Raw genomic sequence first — 17179 nt, forward strand, 5'->3', positions numbered from 1 at the left:
TATTTTTGTGACTTAGTTATTAATATAATTGAACACACATTGAGTATACAAAATTAACAGCAAGCATTATAAGGGCTAAAAAATTTTTTATATACTTGAACTGTTACTTCAGCCAAGCTAAAAATGATTCAGCCCGATGAACAATTCTGTTGATGTTGAGTGATTTTTTTACTTATCAAGACTACAAGTTATTTAATGACTACTTATTTAATGTGGAAATTCTTGGAGGGGCTTTATGCAATTACTTATGTCAGTTCATGGTTCAGACAAGGGCATCTGGGTCAAACAAAGGATTATGGTTACAATTTCCAAAAATTAGTAAATGATTGGAAATTACTGGAATAATTTGATGAATGATTTGAGTTACAACTAATATCACTTGGCAAACATAATCTGTAGGTGAGTTTATTTAGAAACATTTTTAAAATTTTATTCATATTAATTTATATTACTATTGAAAGTTTAGCATTCATGAATATCACACTTGATTGTATGTAACGGCTGCCTCATGCTTGTTTTTTTTCCAAACACACAAGGAAGATTTACAAAATTTTCACCTAACAAGGCCACGTATTTCAAAAGATGATCATACAGTTTCTCAGTACAATGTGATCATTAGAAATGAATAAAAGGATAACTAGAAAAACCTCATGTGTTTTCAAGTTAAGAAACATTTATAAATAACTCATGGACCAAAGAAGAAATGATACTTGGAATTAGAAATATTTAGAACTAAATGATAATGAAAGTACCATGTGTCTCAAAATTGTGGGATATAAGTAAAACAGTCTTTAGTAAGAAAATTATAGTCTTTAATAAACTGGAAAGGACAACAAGGAAAATTAATGAGCTATGTATCCATCTCAAGAAAGAGAAAAAGAATAGTGAAATTATCTGCAATAATAGCAAAGTAAATCTGAAGAAAGCAGAAGGAAGGAAATACAGTTAATAAAGAGTAGAATTAGTGAAATTTTAAAAATTCAATAGAAATACTCAATGGAAAAATTTGTCTTTGAAAAGACAAATAAAAATGAAAAACACTCATTATATTGATGAAGAGAATACCCAAATAAACTATTCAGAATGAGAAGGGGGACATAACTTTAGATGCAAGATTCTGCTTTCCAGAAGTAGCAGAGTAGGTGGTTTAGACCAATCCTCCAAATGAGAAAAATTAGAAAAGCTAGAGAAAATATAAAATATTTAATGTAAGATATAAAAAGCTTATGTTTGAAGGGATTGGAGAGTTAAGGCAATGAGGAAATTGCAGGGCCAAGATTTGCAAAAGGAGGAAGCCACAGATGTGAGCCCACCATTTTAGCCAACTGAATCTAGCAATATGGTAGAAATGAAAGGTTGATTTTACATTAGAAAGTAAATTAATGTAAATTACTACATTAACATATTAAAGGAAAAATATAGGATAATTTCAGTAAATGTTGGAAAATGTTTTATGCAATTTAACATATATTAATGAAAAAAAAACTAAGCAAATTTGAAGTAGAAGAGAACTTTAATCCAATAATAGGAATCTACCAAAAAAAACAAAACAAACAAAAAAAACCCTATGGGAGGCATTGTACTTAATGATGAGATGGTGAATGTATTCTTGAAGATCAGGAACAAGCCAAGAGTTTCTGCTGTATTAACATTTGTATTCAACATTGTACTGAATGTCCTAGCCAGTGCAGCAAGGAAAAAGAGTAATAAAAAAAGAACAAAGCAATTGTTTGTAGATGACATATTGACAGAGAAAACCTAAAATAACCCACAAAGTATTAAAATAGTAAGATTGATGGATAAATAATATCTTAAAAATCAGTTACATTTCTGTACAAACAACAACAAAGCAAAATTTAAAAAAGAACATTTACAAAAGCATCAAAAAAAAAGTCAAAAAATCGTCCCATTTGCAACAACATGGATGGGCCTGGAGGGTATTATGTTAAGTGAAGTAAGCCAGAAAGAGAAAGACAAACACTGTATGATCTCACTCATATGGAATATAAAGCAACACATGGACAGAGAAAACTGTATTGTGGTTACCAGGGGGTATGGGAGTGGGGGTGGGCACAAGGGGTGAAGGGAGACATATATATGGTGATGGACAAACAAAAATGTACAACCCAAAATTTCACAATGTTATAAACTATTAAAACATCAATAAAAAAATAATAATTGAAGGAAAAGAAAAGAAAAAAGTCAAGTACCAAGGAATAAATCTAACAAAAGATAGGCATGACCCATATAGAGAAAATCTCCATGGTAAATGGAGATATACCATGTTCATGGATTGGAAGACTCCATATTGTAAAGATGTCAATTCTATGCAGACTCTTCTATAGATTTATTACAGTCTCAATTAAAATCCACAGATGGATTTGTGTGTGTGTGTGTGTGTACATAACTTGATAAGTTGATTCTAAATGTATAAGGATGTTCAAAGTTCCAAGAACTGCTAAGATACTCTTGCTAAGAAAATCTTGAATATGTGGGAAAGTATGCATATTACTGATGGGATGATTCAATACTGTATGATATAAAGTCTACCAAATTAATTTGTAAAGTCAGTGCATTCCAATAAAAATACCAATAATATTTTTTAGTAGGACCTGACATGCTATATCTAAAACTCATTTGGAAGAGAAAGCATGATATTAGCCCCCCAAAAAATGTTTATAAAACAATGAGGAAATCTTGCTTTGCCACACATCAAATATACTATAAACCTTTTAGAAATTAAAATAGCATGGTGGTGTTGCACAGAATAGAATATATAGAGTCCCAAAACAAAACTTATATACGATAAAAATGGCTTTCAAACCAGTGAGAAAAGTGTAGGCTTTGATATTGGGACAAATGAATGATATCCAATTTAGAAAGTTACGATTCATGCCATGTATGAAAATAGATTGTAATTGGATTAAAACAAAACAATGACCATCAGTTTTGTAGATCTCTTGTTTACAATGTTTAAGATCAAGACTCCCCCAGAATCATTGTTTCATTTACTTTTATGCACAAAAAAGAGAAAAATTCATTCCATAACTCATCTAACAACAAAAAAATAGCTGTTTATACATCTTCTAAAATTACAGATATTAATTTGAATATTTTTACTCATGATGATCAACTAGCACAAAAATCCTTCAGATATTATATTTTGAAGTCCAGATATCTCAAAAAAGGGTTTATGCAGACAGCCTTTAAAGGACAATTTCATGATTACTAGATATGAAAAAGATTTCAATTTAGTAGATTTTTTTTTCCCTCTTCCACTTTATTGTTCTGAATAGAAAAGTTTGGCTATTTAAAATTCTATCTTACACACTTTCATCTTAAGTGTATTAAATTCCGTTTGTTATTGGAACTATAAATTGGGAAGACCTGCAGTTTCCAAGACTCAGGATTTCATTGGCTAGATCTGAATCTGAAAGAGCAGTGTCCACAAGAAAACTAAGACTTAATCAAAATAAATAAAATACAATAGATTTTCAGAAATCAAAATGGGGCTTGTAAAAGGTTTATAAAAATATAACTTTGTAATAGAGAAGGGCTGAAGCAAGAAACAATACTAAAAAACCATAAAGGAAAAGATTAAGTTTCACTATATCTAACTGGTTTGATAGGATATATGCCAGGCCTTTTTCCGTGTGTTTTAATTGGTACGTACTGATAAAGAAATATGTAATTTTTTTGTATATGATTTTTTGTCCTAAGTTGCTTCATCTATGCATGTTTTTCTACAACCAGCTTTTCTCATTTAAAAATATGTTTTGGAGTTCTTTTGTACCCATATAAAGCTATCTCTTTCTTTATAAATGTTGCACAATATTGCAAAGTATTACATACCATGGCCTGTATAATCAGTCATTCCTTCTTTCATGTACATTTAGGTTACTTTCAATTTCTCCTTACAATGAAGCATATCTTTATATATGCTTCTCTGTATTTATAAATGATTATTTCTCTAGATTAAATTCCCAGAAAAAATTGCTGAGTCAAAAGGTATGCACATATGGGGCTGGCCCAGTGGTGTAGTGGTTAAGTTCGCACACTCTGCTTCAGTGGCCCGGGGTTCATGGATTCAGATCCTGGAATGGACCTACACTCCACTTGTCAGGCCATGCTGTGGCAGTGTCCCACATACAAAATAGAGGAAGATTGGCACAAATGTTAGCTCAGGGCCAATATTCCTCAGCAAAAACAAAGCATGCACATTTAAAATTTTGATAGATACTGGTACTCTCCAAACATAAGCTGTACCAGCTTACACTCCCCCATAAGGTATGAGAGTACCATTTCCTACTGTTGCCAACCACAGATAGTGTCAATCTTTTAAACATTTGCTACTAACATGGGCAAAAGGAAGTTATTCATTTATAGCTTGTGTAATTATAAATAAATGAATATCAATAACCAGAGAATGCTAGAAAACTAAAGAGAAATGTGTCATTTGCTTTCAGGTCAGTGCTGACAGTTGCTTGTGAACAGACTGAAGTTCTGCTTTTTGACCCTATATCATCAAAGCACATAAAAACTCTTTCTGAAGCTCATGAAGACTGTGTAAATAATATCAGGTTAGTATTATAGTGAAAAAGTGAACTTTATTAGTGTGACCCAAAATATTCTGTTTTAGAAGTTAGTGAAAATTTGTAATGCCTTGTCCAGCAGTCCTAGATGATACACATTTGTGAATTGTGACTCTTATCCCTTGTGAAACTCATCCCTTTAATTACAAAACTTGCTGTTAATCGTTTTGGATTGGAATCTTTCTGAAATGCATTTTTCACTTGCATATGATTTTACCTTTTCTCTTCATATATCAGGGTCATCATTATGAACCTCAGCCATGTATTATGATTAGCCTTTGGGCTAATAATCTGTGTAGAATTATGGCAGTCTCATTGCTTAGCCCTCTCACCACCACTCCCTAGATCTAAACTATTGAGGGGAGAAAAACACATATGCACAGAGAACTTCTTTATAGCATAGTTGGAAGCTCCTTAAATTCTCAAGAATGTGGGACGTAAATAACAATTGAACAGCTTGGTGGATTAATATGCAGTCATTAAAATGATGGTCACAGAGACTACATATCAACATGGACAAATGCTTGGGATAATATAGGTTAAAATCATGATAAAAATTGTAAAAATATGACATGATACAGAAGAAAAAGATTAGAAGGAAATATTTTAAAATGCTAACAGTGGATGAGTTAGAATGGATGGATTATAAGTAATTTTCTATTTTCTAAATTGTATGTAATGAGATTATATTACTTTTATAATGATTACTTTCAATGTTCAAAAAGAAAGAAATGTTGAAATTACTTCTAGTCAAGGTGCAATACTGAGTTTTGATGTAACCCCTATCTCCAAACACATAGAACAATAGATCAAATAGCACAAAATATATAGCCAGGCTCTGAAACAACATAAACATTTTTGTGGGCCAGAAATGGAACAAAGACACAAAGCTGTTAGCAGGGTTGAAACCACAAGCCCTCTGAGTTTTCAGTCTGGCACTGACATGTAGTAGTTTAGATCCTATCAGGAATCAAAAGTGCTAAAGTGCTTCATGTGAGGCAGGAACCAGAGGCAGAATTACTACATGAAGCCAGGGGTTTGGTTGGAATGTCTGTCCCATTTGTGAAAGGCTGAAAAAAGGAAAAAGCTATTTACTACTTGGGGCTATAGGTTGTAGCTGGTAAAGACATAACCTCATGACCGGGAATTGAATGAAGCCATTGCTGAGTCAGTGATTAAATGTATATATGTGATTGCTCCAATATTATCGTGAAACTGGAGCTCTTAATGTCATTATAAGGCCTAGTTGTGGATTAGAGGTCCAGAAATCCAAGTGGAGGCAATTATAAAACTATTAAATAGGAAGAGAGAGAGAAAAAACCTTTACTACTCAAAATGAGCCTATAACCAAAATTCCAAAACTCATGAAGACATCTAATGTTAATATCATAACGAAACCAGCAACTAGAACAGGCATTTTCTCTGGATGAAATTAATTTTATGGAGTAGTCCAACAAAGACTTTATTTTTAAAAATAAATTATTTTATTTATTTTTTTTTGACTAGGTAATACATGCACGTGGTACAAAATTCAAAGGTACAAAAGGGTAAACAGTGAAAAGTAAGTCTATCTCCCACCTCTGTCCCCTAGCCACCCAGTTCCCCTCCCCAGAGGCAACCACTATTACCAATTTCTTGCTATACTTTCTGAGATAGTTTATGCATGTACAAGCATATACATAGACACATACATACACTTTTGTATAAATGGTAGCATTCTACACATACTATTATATACCTTGGCTTTTTCACTTAATAACATACTTAGAGATCATTCCATTGTAGTACCCATGGGATGATCTTATTCTTTTTAACGGCTGCATAGTATTCCATTGGTTGGAAGAAACTTTAAAGCATTTTTAGGATGCTCAAAGAAATAAGTTAAGGGATACTTTCCATTTAAAGAGAGTTCAAAATTATGAAACAAGAACAGGTTACTGTGGGAAAAAACCAACTAGAACTCTTGGAAATTAAAAATGTAGTTGGTATATAAAAAACTCAATAGATTGGATAAATTTTACCCTTTACACCATCGATGAGAGAATTAATGGTTTGGAAAATAGTACTAAAGAATGCATGCAGAACACAGAAAAAAGATAAAATATGGAAGAGTAGTTAAAAGACAGGATTGAGAGACTCCAATGTATATATAATAAAAATTACAGAAAAAGAAATGCAGAGATTAGTGGGGAACTAATTTTTGAGGACACAAAGGCCGAGAATTTTTAGCATTGAAGAAGAACCTGAATCCTTGAATCAAAAGTAAGCTCTAGAATGTCAAGTAGGTTAAATAAAGATAAATCTACGTCTAGATAGATTGTGGTGAAACTCTAGAATATCAGCGATAAAGAGAAAATCTTAAAAGCCACCAAAATTAGAAGCCAGATTACTTACAGCAGTACGATAATTAAACTAACAGGTTTCTCATCAAAAACAGTTGATGCTAGGAGAAAATGGAATAATATCTTACGTACTAAGGCAAAATAATGTTCAGTACCATATCATATCCAGGTAAGCTCTTATTCCAGAATGAAGAATTTTAATTAGGTGAAATGATAAATGTTATTAATTATTGATAACAGAAAGAAAATAATTTAGGGTTTTCTCAGGGGGGTGCATTTAACACAAAAGTTAAAACTAAAACTCAAGATTAGCACTATCCAATAGAACTGTAATTCTAGCCACATACATAATTTTGAATTTTCTAGTAGTCACATTAAAAAAGAAAAAAACAGGGTCCGACCTGGTGGTGTAGTGGTTAAGTTCGCCCGCTCTGCTTCCACAGCCTGGAGTTCGCAGGCCTGGATCCCAGGCGCGGACCTACGCACTGCTTATCGAGCCACGCTGTGGCAGGCATCCCACATATAAAGTAGAGGAAGATGGGCACGGATGTTAGCCCAGGGCCAATCTTCCTCAGCAAAAAGAGGAGCATTGGCAACAGATTAGCTCAGGGCTAATCTTCCTCACCAAAAAAAAAAAAAAAAAAAAACCCACATGAAATTAATTTTTAATAATATATTTTATTTAACCTAGTATATCTAAAATATTATTATTTCAATATGTAATCACTATAAAAATTATTGAGATATTTTACTTTCATTTTTTCATGCTAAATCTTCAAAATCGAATGTATATTTTACACTTAGAGCACATCTCAATTCAGACTGGCCACATATGAAGGACTCAAACGCTACAGGTGGCTAATGGCTACCAAACTGGACAGTGTAGCTCTAGATAGTAACAACAAATAGGTTGTATGTATGGGGGAGTATTGTTCAGTGTGACATGTTAAGGTCCATATCATGTTCAGGAGGAGGATGGAAATATTAAGTAATTTCAGACTCTTTCAGAACAATGTATAATTAAATATATACAATGAAAAAAAAACTAAAAGTAACTAAAATAATAGAAATACATTTTATGGCTTCCAAACTAGCAGAAGGCAGGGGGAGAGAATATTGAAAACTTGATTAGTTCGGTAGAAGACAGGAAAGCTTAAAAAAGTAAAAAAATAGGGCCGGCCCCGTGGCTTAGTGGTTAAGTGCGCGCGCTCCGCTGCTGGCAGCCCGGGTTCAGCTCCCGGGTGTGCACCGACGCACCGCTTCTCCGGCCATGCTGAGGCCGTGTCCCACATACAGCAACTAGAAGGATGTGCAGCTATGACATACAACTCTCTACTGGGGCTTTGGGGGAAAAATAAATAAATAAAATTATAAAAAAAAAAAAAAAGTAAAAAAAAAAAAGCAAAGAAAAGGGATGATAAATAGAAAACAAGAAGTAGAAATAGTTTCAAATATATGAGTAGAGCACAAATGGATTGATCTTCTTTATTAAAAGACACAGAGGGGCCGGGCTGGTAGCATAGCAGTTGGGTTCACGTGTTCCAATTTGGCGGCCTGGGGTTCGCTGGGTTCAGATTCTGGGCACGAACCTACTCACCACTCATCAAGCCATGCTGAGGTGGCGTCCCACATAGAAGAACTAGAAGGATATACAACTATATACTGGGGCTTTGGGGAGAAAAAAGAAAAAAAAAAGGAAGATTGGCAACAGATGTTAGCTCAGGGCCAATCTTCCTCAAAAAAAAAGACACAGATACAGCAATTTGAACAAAAAACAAAATCATCTATATATTCTTTATAGAGATACCAAAAATAAAACCACCCAGAATGGGAAAAGAAAGCTGATATAGATTATCATTATTGGACAGATGGCAGACCAAAGGCTTTAAAGGATAAAGTGCAACAGTACATATTAATAAAAGGAAAAATCCACCAAGAAGATATAATAATCATGAACTTCTATGCAACTTGAAATATACAAAGCAAAAACAGAACGATAAGAAATTACAAGTCTAAAGTCATAGTAAGAGATTTTAATATAGTTCCATCCAAAACTAGTAAATCAAGCAGATAAAAATTAGGCTATAGAAGATTTTAAAATATCCTGAACAACTTTTCTACTGAAAACAGAAATGCTGGATAAAATTTTAAATATATATTTTTTAATGCATAGTTGAGCTAATAAGAAAGAAAGGAATCCTAGGGCCAAAAATGAAGTGGAAGCAGGAATGCAAAGAAGTAAACAGGTATTCAGCTGGCTTTTACCCTGGAGGCATCTGCCAAATGCTGGTGACCTTAAGCTTTGACAGGTATGAGGAGTACAGAGGACAGGAGAGTTCATTCTCAGGCCTGTTCGAGGTGAAGAGGCTAGTAGGAAACTCTGCATAAGGCTGGGACTTCAAAGGCTACACTTTCAGCACAAAGGTGATCTAGAAATAAACCACCTTGTTCATCTAGCCTGTGGCACTGGGTAGAGGGGTGTCAGAAAATCGCCTCCGTGAATTTCTAACCACTAGCCACCTTCATGCATGTGTGGGGTCCAAATTCACACTACCATATGGTCCAAAACCCTCCAGCCAGCAATTTTAAATTGGATCCAGATTGGTAGCGCTGCCAGGTGCCTGCAAAAACAAATGCAATTCTTCTCTGGGGGAGAAAACTCAGTATTGAAAAGAAGTCCGTTCTTCCCAAATTAGTCTATAAATTTAGTGTAGTTTTAATCAAAATACCAAGTGGGTGTAAAAAAAACCCCCCACCACAACTTGATTTTAATATTCATTTTGAAGAGCAAAATGCCAGGAATATCTGAGACAATTCTGAAGAAGACTAAGATGGTAAGAGTATTCATCCTCCAGATATCAAATGTAGTCTTAGAACAGGGATAGATTAAGTGAGCAATGGAAAGGAATAGAGCATCTAGAAACAGACCCACGCATATATGGAAGTTTGATATATGACAGCAGGGGCATTACAAATCAGTGGGAGAGGGGAATGGAAAAGAGAATTAGTTACATATATAAAAAAATAAAATAAAATTATATTTCTATCTCATACCATAACTAAAAACAACTGCCAGTTAGATTATAGATTTAGAAGAAATATAGAATATATTTATGTTCTAAGGATGAAAAGGGATTTTTTTAAGACACAAAAAGCATAAACCATTAAGGATTGATAAATTCAACTGCATTAAAATTTAAAACTTCGGGCCAGCCCCGTGGCTTAGCGGTTAAGTGCGTGCGCTCCGCTACTGGCGGCCCCGGTTCGGATCACCGGCGTGCCCCGACACACCGCTTCTCCGGCCATGCTGAGGCTGCGTCCCACATACAGCAACTAGAAGGACGTGCAACTATGACATACAACTACCTACTGGGGCTTTGGGGAAAAAAAAAGGAGGAGGATTGGCAATAGATGTTAGCTCAGAGCCGGTCTTCCTCAGCAAAAAGAGGAGGATTAGCATGGATGTTAGCTCAGGACTGATCTTCCTCACACACACACAAAAAAATTTAAAACTTCATTGTAACCAAAGACATCATAACAGTGTGAGAAGATAAGCTATAGGCTGGTGGGAGAAAATATTTTTAATGAACATAACCAAAAAAGGATTAGTATCCAGAATATTTAAGGCAATTACTTTGGAACAAAAAAGGCAGAGAATCACATAAGAGAAACTAAAATGAACAATAAATATGGAAAGATTTTCAAGCTTACCAGTTATGAAATGCAAATAAAAATAACAGAAGAAATACCAAGTATTGGCAAAGATGTTGAGAAATAGAAACTCTCAGATATTTTTGATGGAGTACAAATTAATAAAATTATTTTGAAGAGCACTTTAGCAATATCTGGTAAAACTGAAGATCAGTTTTTTTAAAGAAATTAAAGCATATGTGAACAAGGAGTTGTGTAAAGAAGGTTCGTTATTGCATTGTCAGTAATAGAAGTTGGAAACAAATCTCCATCAAGAGGGAGATAGATAAATTCGGGTATACTCATACAATGGAATACTATACATCAGTTAAAATAAATGAACTAGAAGTATAAGCATCTGAGATACATCTCAGAAATTCAAGGTTAAGCCAGAAAAGCATACTGTACAATGAGTTGTACAGTGTGATACCATTTATATAAAGTTTGAAAATATACAAACATGAGCTTGATGAGGGCATGTATTTGTCTGTTCTCTGCTCTATCCCTAGCACCTAGAACTTTGCCTAGCACAAAGTGGGTGCTCATTAAATATTTACAGAATAAATTGAATGCAAAACAATATTATAAATTGTTTATGGCTACATACTTATGAATTCTCATGGTATTAAAAATTTGCATGGGGAGTGGCAAACAACAAATTTTGGATAGTGGTTCCCTCTGGAGAGGGAGGGAGGGGAATGGGTTTGGGGAGGGATATACAGGGTACTTGGACTGTGTTTGTAATGTTCAAAAAAATCCGAAAGATAACAAAACGTTAAAATTTGATAAAGCTGGGTGGTGGGTATCACAGGTGTTTGTTATATTCTTCATAATTTTCTCTATGTTTCTAATATTTTACAATTTAAAAATTTCTTGCCTGGAAAAGACTTGTGTCGAGAGTTTGCCCTTACTGAAAATGACCTCTGACTAATCCGCTGTTAGAATTTGTGTTCTTTATCAATGCCAGCTCTCATTTGCTGCTGTCAGTGTGCCTGCCCTAGTACCCCACACCTACAAATTTGAATTTGCTTCTTATCTGTTGGTTAGAAAAACAGATTTTGAAGCTTTTTTAGAAGTACATATAACTTAAGAGTTTTGAGTGAGGATCTGAGGGGTCCTCTGGCATGAGCTTAAGTGTGCATTACTTATAATTAATACTAACTTCCCCAAAGGTTCACAGGTTCGGATCCCGGGCGTGCACTGATGCACCACTTGTCAAGCCATGCTGTGGCAGCGTCCCATATAAAGCGGAGGAAGATGGGAACAGATGTTAGCCCACGGCCAATCTTCCTCAGCAGAAAAGAGGAGGATTGGCATTGGATGTTAACTCAGGGCTGATCTTCCTCACACAAAAATAAATTAAAAAAAAAATTAAAAAAAAAATGATGACATGATAGACACTTCAAAGAATTATGTGTATATCTCACAGGACTAAGGAGAAGCCCTTGGGAAAATTGATAAAGACTTTGAATGTTATACAGAAATCACCCTCTTTTTTATTACAGTACAAAACTCAAATATGAAGTAAGGATGTTATATTCTGCTGTCATAATTTCATTGGAAAGATAATGAAAAAACCCCATTTAATTTACTTGTTCTAAGAATTTGCATATAATTAAATAAATGTAAAAAGGGTTATTTTCAGGATTTTTTAGTTTGTTTTTTTAAGATAAAGATTCAACAACACTTTAGGGGCCGGCCCCGTGGCTTAGTGGTTGGGTGCGTGCACTCTGCTACTGGCAGCCCGGGGTTCGGATCCCGGGCACGCACCAACGCATCACTTGTCTGGCCATGCTGAGGCGGTGTCCCACATACAGCAACTAGCAGGATGTGCAACTACAACATACAACTATCTACTGGGGCTTTGGGGAGAAAAATGGAAAAAAAGGAGGAAGATTGGCAATAGATGTTAGCTCAGGGCCAGTCTTCCTCAGCAAAAAGAGGAGGCTTGGCATGGATGTTAGCTCAGGGCTGATCTTCCTCACACACACACAAAAATATATATATATATATATATAAAGACTCAACAACACTTTCTTTCCCTTGTACGATGAAATGTTGGTACCTCTTTTAAGAAAATTCTATTTCAATTGCTGTTATCCTTTACCAATTATCCTCTGATAATGAAGACCTCCATTTATCCAGATGTCAATTTATCCAGAGCTGTTATAGTCATATGTTGGGTTTGATGGGGACATATGGAGAAGTTCTATAATTCAGAAACTCATAGATTTCAGTGTATGTGAAGGAGTGTCTCCTGATTATTAGGGACTATGGAGTTAAAAATACTTTAATTATTAACTTATTAGGCTAGACTGAGTTTTAATTTGAGAAGATTGGGCAGATCTCCAGGGACTTGTCTAACACTTTGCATTCTCTGCATCGCTTACTTTGGGATAAGAATTGTTGTAGATGCTTTAACTGGTCTCCTAGTCTACATTCTTAATTTTCTATAATTTATCTACTCTCTTTACCAATGATTCTCCAATACCAAAATTTTTAACAGGTAATACTTTGAGGCAAAAATGAGAAAACTAAAGTTAAAGTATTGAATTTTTCATTAAGGTAAACTTATTTAATTAAAAAGTATTAGCTTTTGTTCCAAGATTATATTCTTTCTACATTATTGGTATTAAAATATCCTTTCATGCAACAGTGCTAATTTTTTCAGTGGCCTTATTGACAAAAATTTAAAAACTGATTCCTTACTTTATTTTATTTTATTTTTTATGAAAATCCAAGGTTCTGGAACCTAACCACCTCAGAGATCTTTCTGAAACTAATTGTGTCACTCTCTTAAAACCCTTCAGGGTGGACCTCTGTCAGCTTCAGCAATATAATGCCACTGGGGTTTTGAATCCTTGTGTGCATTAAGTATTTTCTGTACACTAAATAAAATATCTTAATTATATTTTTTTCCTAAAATATTCAAATGTATGAAGATACTGTTATGATGATCAATTTATTTTAAAAGTTTGACTGACTTTCCAGTAGCTTTTTGTCATTGTGTATTTTTTTCATTTATATAATTCCTGTCAGGTGTGGAAGTCATTGAACTATTTTTACTTTAAAAAGCCTCATCAGGGCCGGCCCCATGGCTTAGCGGTTAGGTGCGCGCGCTCCGCTGCTGGCGGCCCGGGTTCGGATCCCAGGCATGCACCGACGCACCGCTTCTCCGGCCACGCTGAGGCCACGTCCCACATACAGCAACTAGAAGGATGTGCAGCTATGACATACAACTATCTACTGGGGCTTTGGGGGGAAAAAAAATAAAAAATAAAATAAATAAATAAAAATAAAAAAAAAGCCTCATCAGTAAAGATAAAACTATAAGGGAAAAAATGGATTTGGCAATATAATAATTAAAATTTTGATCCAGTAAGAAAACATATAAACCACATTGAAAGATAGAAATATATGTGGAAAATATATTCAATATATTGTATTTGAAAAACTGAGGTATATTATCCTTACTATAAAGAGATTTTATAACTCAATAATAAAAATAATATTGCAGTAGGAAAACCAGCAAGGAACACAAATGGCAATTCACAAAAGAAATATGAAAAAAGTTCAACTTTACTAAAAATAAAAGTTTCATCTTAAAATAAGGTGATAGTTTTTCCTAGCATTTAGCAGAATTAAAAAATACCTGTGTGGCAAGGGTTTGGAGAAATGGATACTCTCCTAACTGCTGGTAGAACTATATATTGGAATGTTCTTTTAAGGACAATTTGGCTATACATATCAAAAGCCTTACATTTTAAAAAATCTCTTTTTACTTAGCAATACATTTTTCCAGGAATGTACATAGAAAAATAACTAGGGATGTGATTAATATTTGGCTGTTAGGATATTCATCATAGTGTTTTTTAATAGTAACAAATGGGAAGAAATCTAAACATCCAACAATTGCATATTAGTGTAAAAAAGAAGATTATAGTTCATTCTTACAGTGAATGCTCTTCAGCCGTTAAGAATGGTTTTGTCAATAAATCTTTAATGACGTGGTAAAATATTTATGAGATAAAATTAGGTTTGAAATACAGGAATTGGGCTAAATATCAATAACAGTGGTCATTTTTGGTGGCAGATTTTTTTCCATTTAAAAAATATTTTCAATGGGCATGTATTTATAATTAAGAATAATTATTGAGAATCATTATAGAATAAATCCATGGTATATTCTCTACTTGTCTCTACTTTCCCACACACGGCACTCCTAACTACAGTTGCCTGTGAGAGTACACCATCCCTTACCTGCCTCTGTACCTTTGCCTGCTCCTCAGGGAGTTCTTGCTCATCTTTTCAAGTCAGTTCAAATGACACCACCATGAAGTCTTTCCTAACCACCCTCTTTTCTTTGCTTATTCTACACAATTATTTTGTATAATTATGTATTTATAATGTCTTCTTCACTAGGCAGTGAACTCCATTCGTTTAATAAATATTTGTGAGTGCTTATTATGTGCCTGGCACTGTGTGTGTTGGGTACTGCAGATCTAATCATGATCTATGCAGACAGGTTCTCCCTGCCTTCAAGGAGTTTATAGCCTTGTAAAGTTATTCCTTACACTGTAAATTAAGTGTTATGATAGAAGTGTAGAGTGCTTTGGGAGATTAGAAGATTGGTAATTCTACCCCAGGCTGGATAGAGAGGGAAGGCTTCCTGGAGGGGATGAAAGCTAAATATTAAAAAGCAAGCAAGCGTTAGCCAGGTCAAGGGGTAGTGGGAAGGTGGTTTCAGGTAGCAGAAACAGCCTATACGAAGGCCTGGAATTTTAAAACCGTGTTAAGTTTCAGAAAGTTCATTATGATGTTTGTTGATACTGAGGTTTATTTCTAATAGAAAATAATTATATATAATTTTATCTTGGAAGAAGCTCCAGAATTCATTTTTTCTGCGAGAGATTAGGAAGTTATATGTAATAGCATATGTTAGATAAAGCATCCTAATATTGAATTAGGCAGAAATTCAAGTGTAATTGGTAGCTTTATTATTTTTTAAGTATTTGTATAAAATATATTCTTACTAAGGATTGAGAAATTAGTGTAAAATAATTAAAAGTCTGAATTATAAAGTACATATTTTAATTGTCTATCTTGTGATCTTGACTGGTCCTAACAAAATGTTGCTAAGTGAGTTTATTTGGGGAATGCCTTTGAACTAACAGATAAATTAGGATGGCATTTTAGGGGCCGGGCCGGTGGCCTAGCGGTTGAGTTCGCACGCTCTGCTTTGGTGGCCTGGGGTTCGCGGGGTCTCGCGGGGTCGGATCCTGGGCGCAGGCCTACGCGCTGCTCATTGAGCTATGCTGAAGACGTCCCACATAGAGCAACTAGAAGGATCTACAACTATGACATACAACTATCTACTGGGGCTTTGGGGAGAAAAAAGGAAAAAAGGAGGAAGATTGGCAACAGATGTTAGCTCAGGGCCAATCTTCTTCTTCAAAAAAGGATGGCATTTTAATAGCAATTTTTGTACGTAAACATGTTCTGAAAGAGATGTTACTTGTAGCAGAGTAAATATTTCTCGTAATTTTGAACCCTTTACACTTAACATGTCTCCCTCTCTCCCTCTAACATGAATCAAGTCTTCAACATCTCCTCTGTCTCCTATTAAATTGTTTCTCACCATTTGTGTTTCCTATACAGATTCGAAAGTTCTTTCTCTCTAGCACTGTTCTCCAAACACCCACCCCTATTTCCAGTTTCAAATAAAAATCAATAATGTAAAGCAAATGGATAACATTGCACTGTGGCCCTCATTTAATCGTAGTATCCTTTCCTGTGATGATGTGAATTATAGTTACTATTTATTGTACATTAGAATCACTGGGTTTATACCGTGAGTTCGTAGTCCTTTTTTGTTTGTTTTCTCGATTAGGTAATATAGAGACTGTTTCTCAAGTGTTCTGTAATAAGAGATTAAATAAACCAGTTTTTTTTTTTCTGCTTTGTAGATTTCTTGATAACCGGCTGTTTGCTACCTGCTCTGATGACACTACAATAGCACTATGGGATCTGAGAAAATTGAACACCAAAGTATGCACTTTACATGGTCACACTAGCTGGGTGAAGAACATCGAATATGATACTAATACAAGACTCTTAGTAACATCAGGATTTGATGGAAATGTCATTATTTGGGACACCAACAGGTTTGTGAATAGGAGGCCATGTTAGGATTATGAACCAAAAAATTTTTTTAAAGATGGCAAACAAAGTCAGTGTTATATCTCAGCTTTCATGTCTCTTTAGGAGAAAGAAACTGGCTTTGGGAAAAACAATCAAAAAGTGATTCCCTCTTTTGTTACTTGTACTTAGTCATATATTGCAACTAAAAAATTTGGAGAAAATTATATGGAAAGGAGACCAAGTAGTATAGTTAATGATGTAAACTGGTTTATAAGATGAGTTTCCTGAATTTAAGGAAAAATATTTTTGTTATTTCCTTTGTAGAACTGAAATGTTTTTCACTCTTTGGACCTTCAATTCTAAATCTATTTATTTTATAATTTTTGCTCTTTGTTTTCATGTATTAAAAAAGTA

The 17179-nt window shown here is 34.4% G+C and overlaps 1 protein-coding gene across 1 annotated transcript in view; it reads left to right on the forward strand.

The window, feature by feature from the left end:
- DCAF10 (DDB1 and CUL4 associated factor 10) overlaps positions 1-17179 on the forward strand; it is a 39508-nt gene that overhangs the window by 5476 nt on the left and 16853 nt on the right. Inside the window, exons 2-3 of the mRNA XM_087419469.1 lie at positions 4467-4580; positions 16591-16788. Of these exons, the coding sequence (XP_087275595.1) occupies positions 4467-4580; positions 16591-16788 (312 nt within the window). The remainder of the gene's footprint in view (positions 1-4466; positions 4581-16590; positions 16789-17179) is intronic.

Source organism: Ceratotherium simum, chromosome 29 (assembly GCF_057802395.1).
Source record: "Ceratotherium simum simum isolate JZ-2026a chromosome 29, ASM5780239v1, whole genome shotgun sequence".
NCBI classification, from domain to species: domain Eukaryota; kingdom Metazoa; phylum Chordata; class Mammalia; order Perissodactyla; family Rhinocerotidae; genus Ceratotherium; species Ceratotherium simum.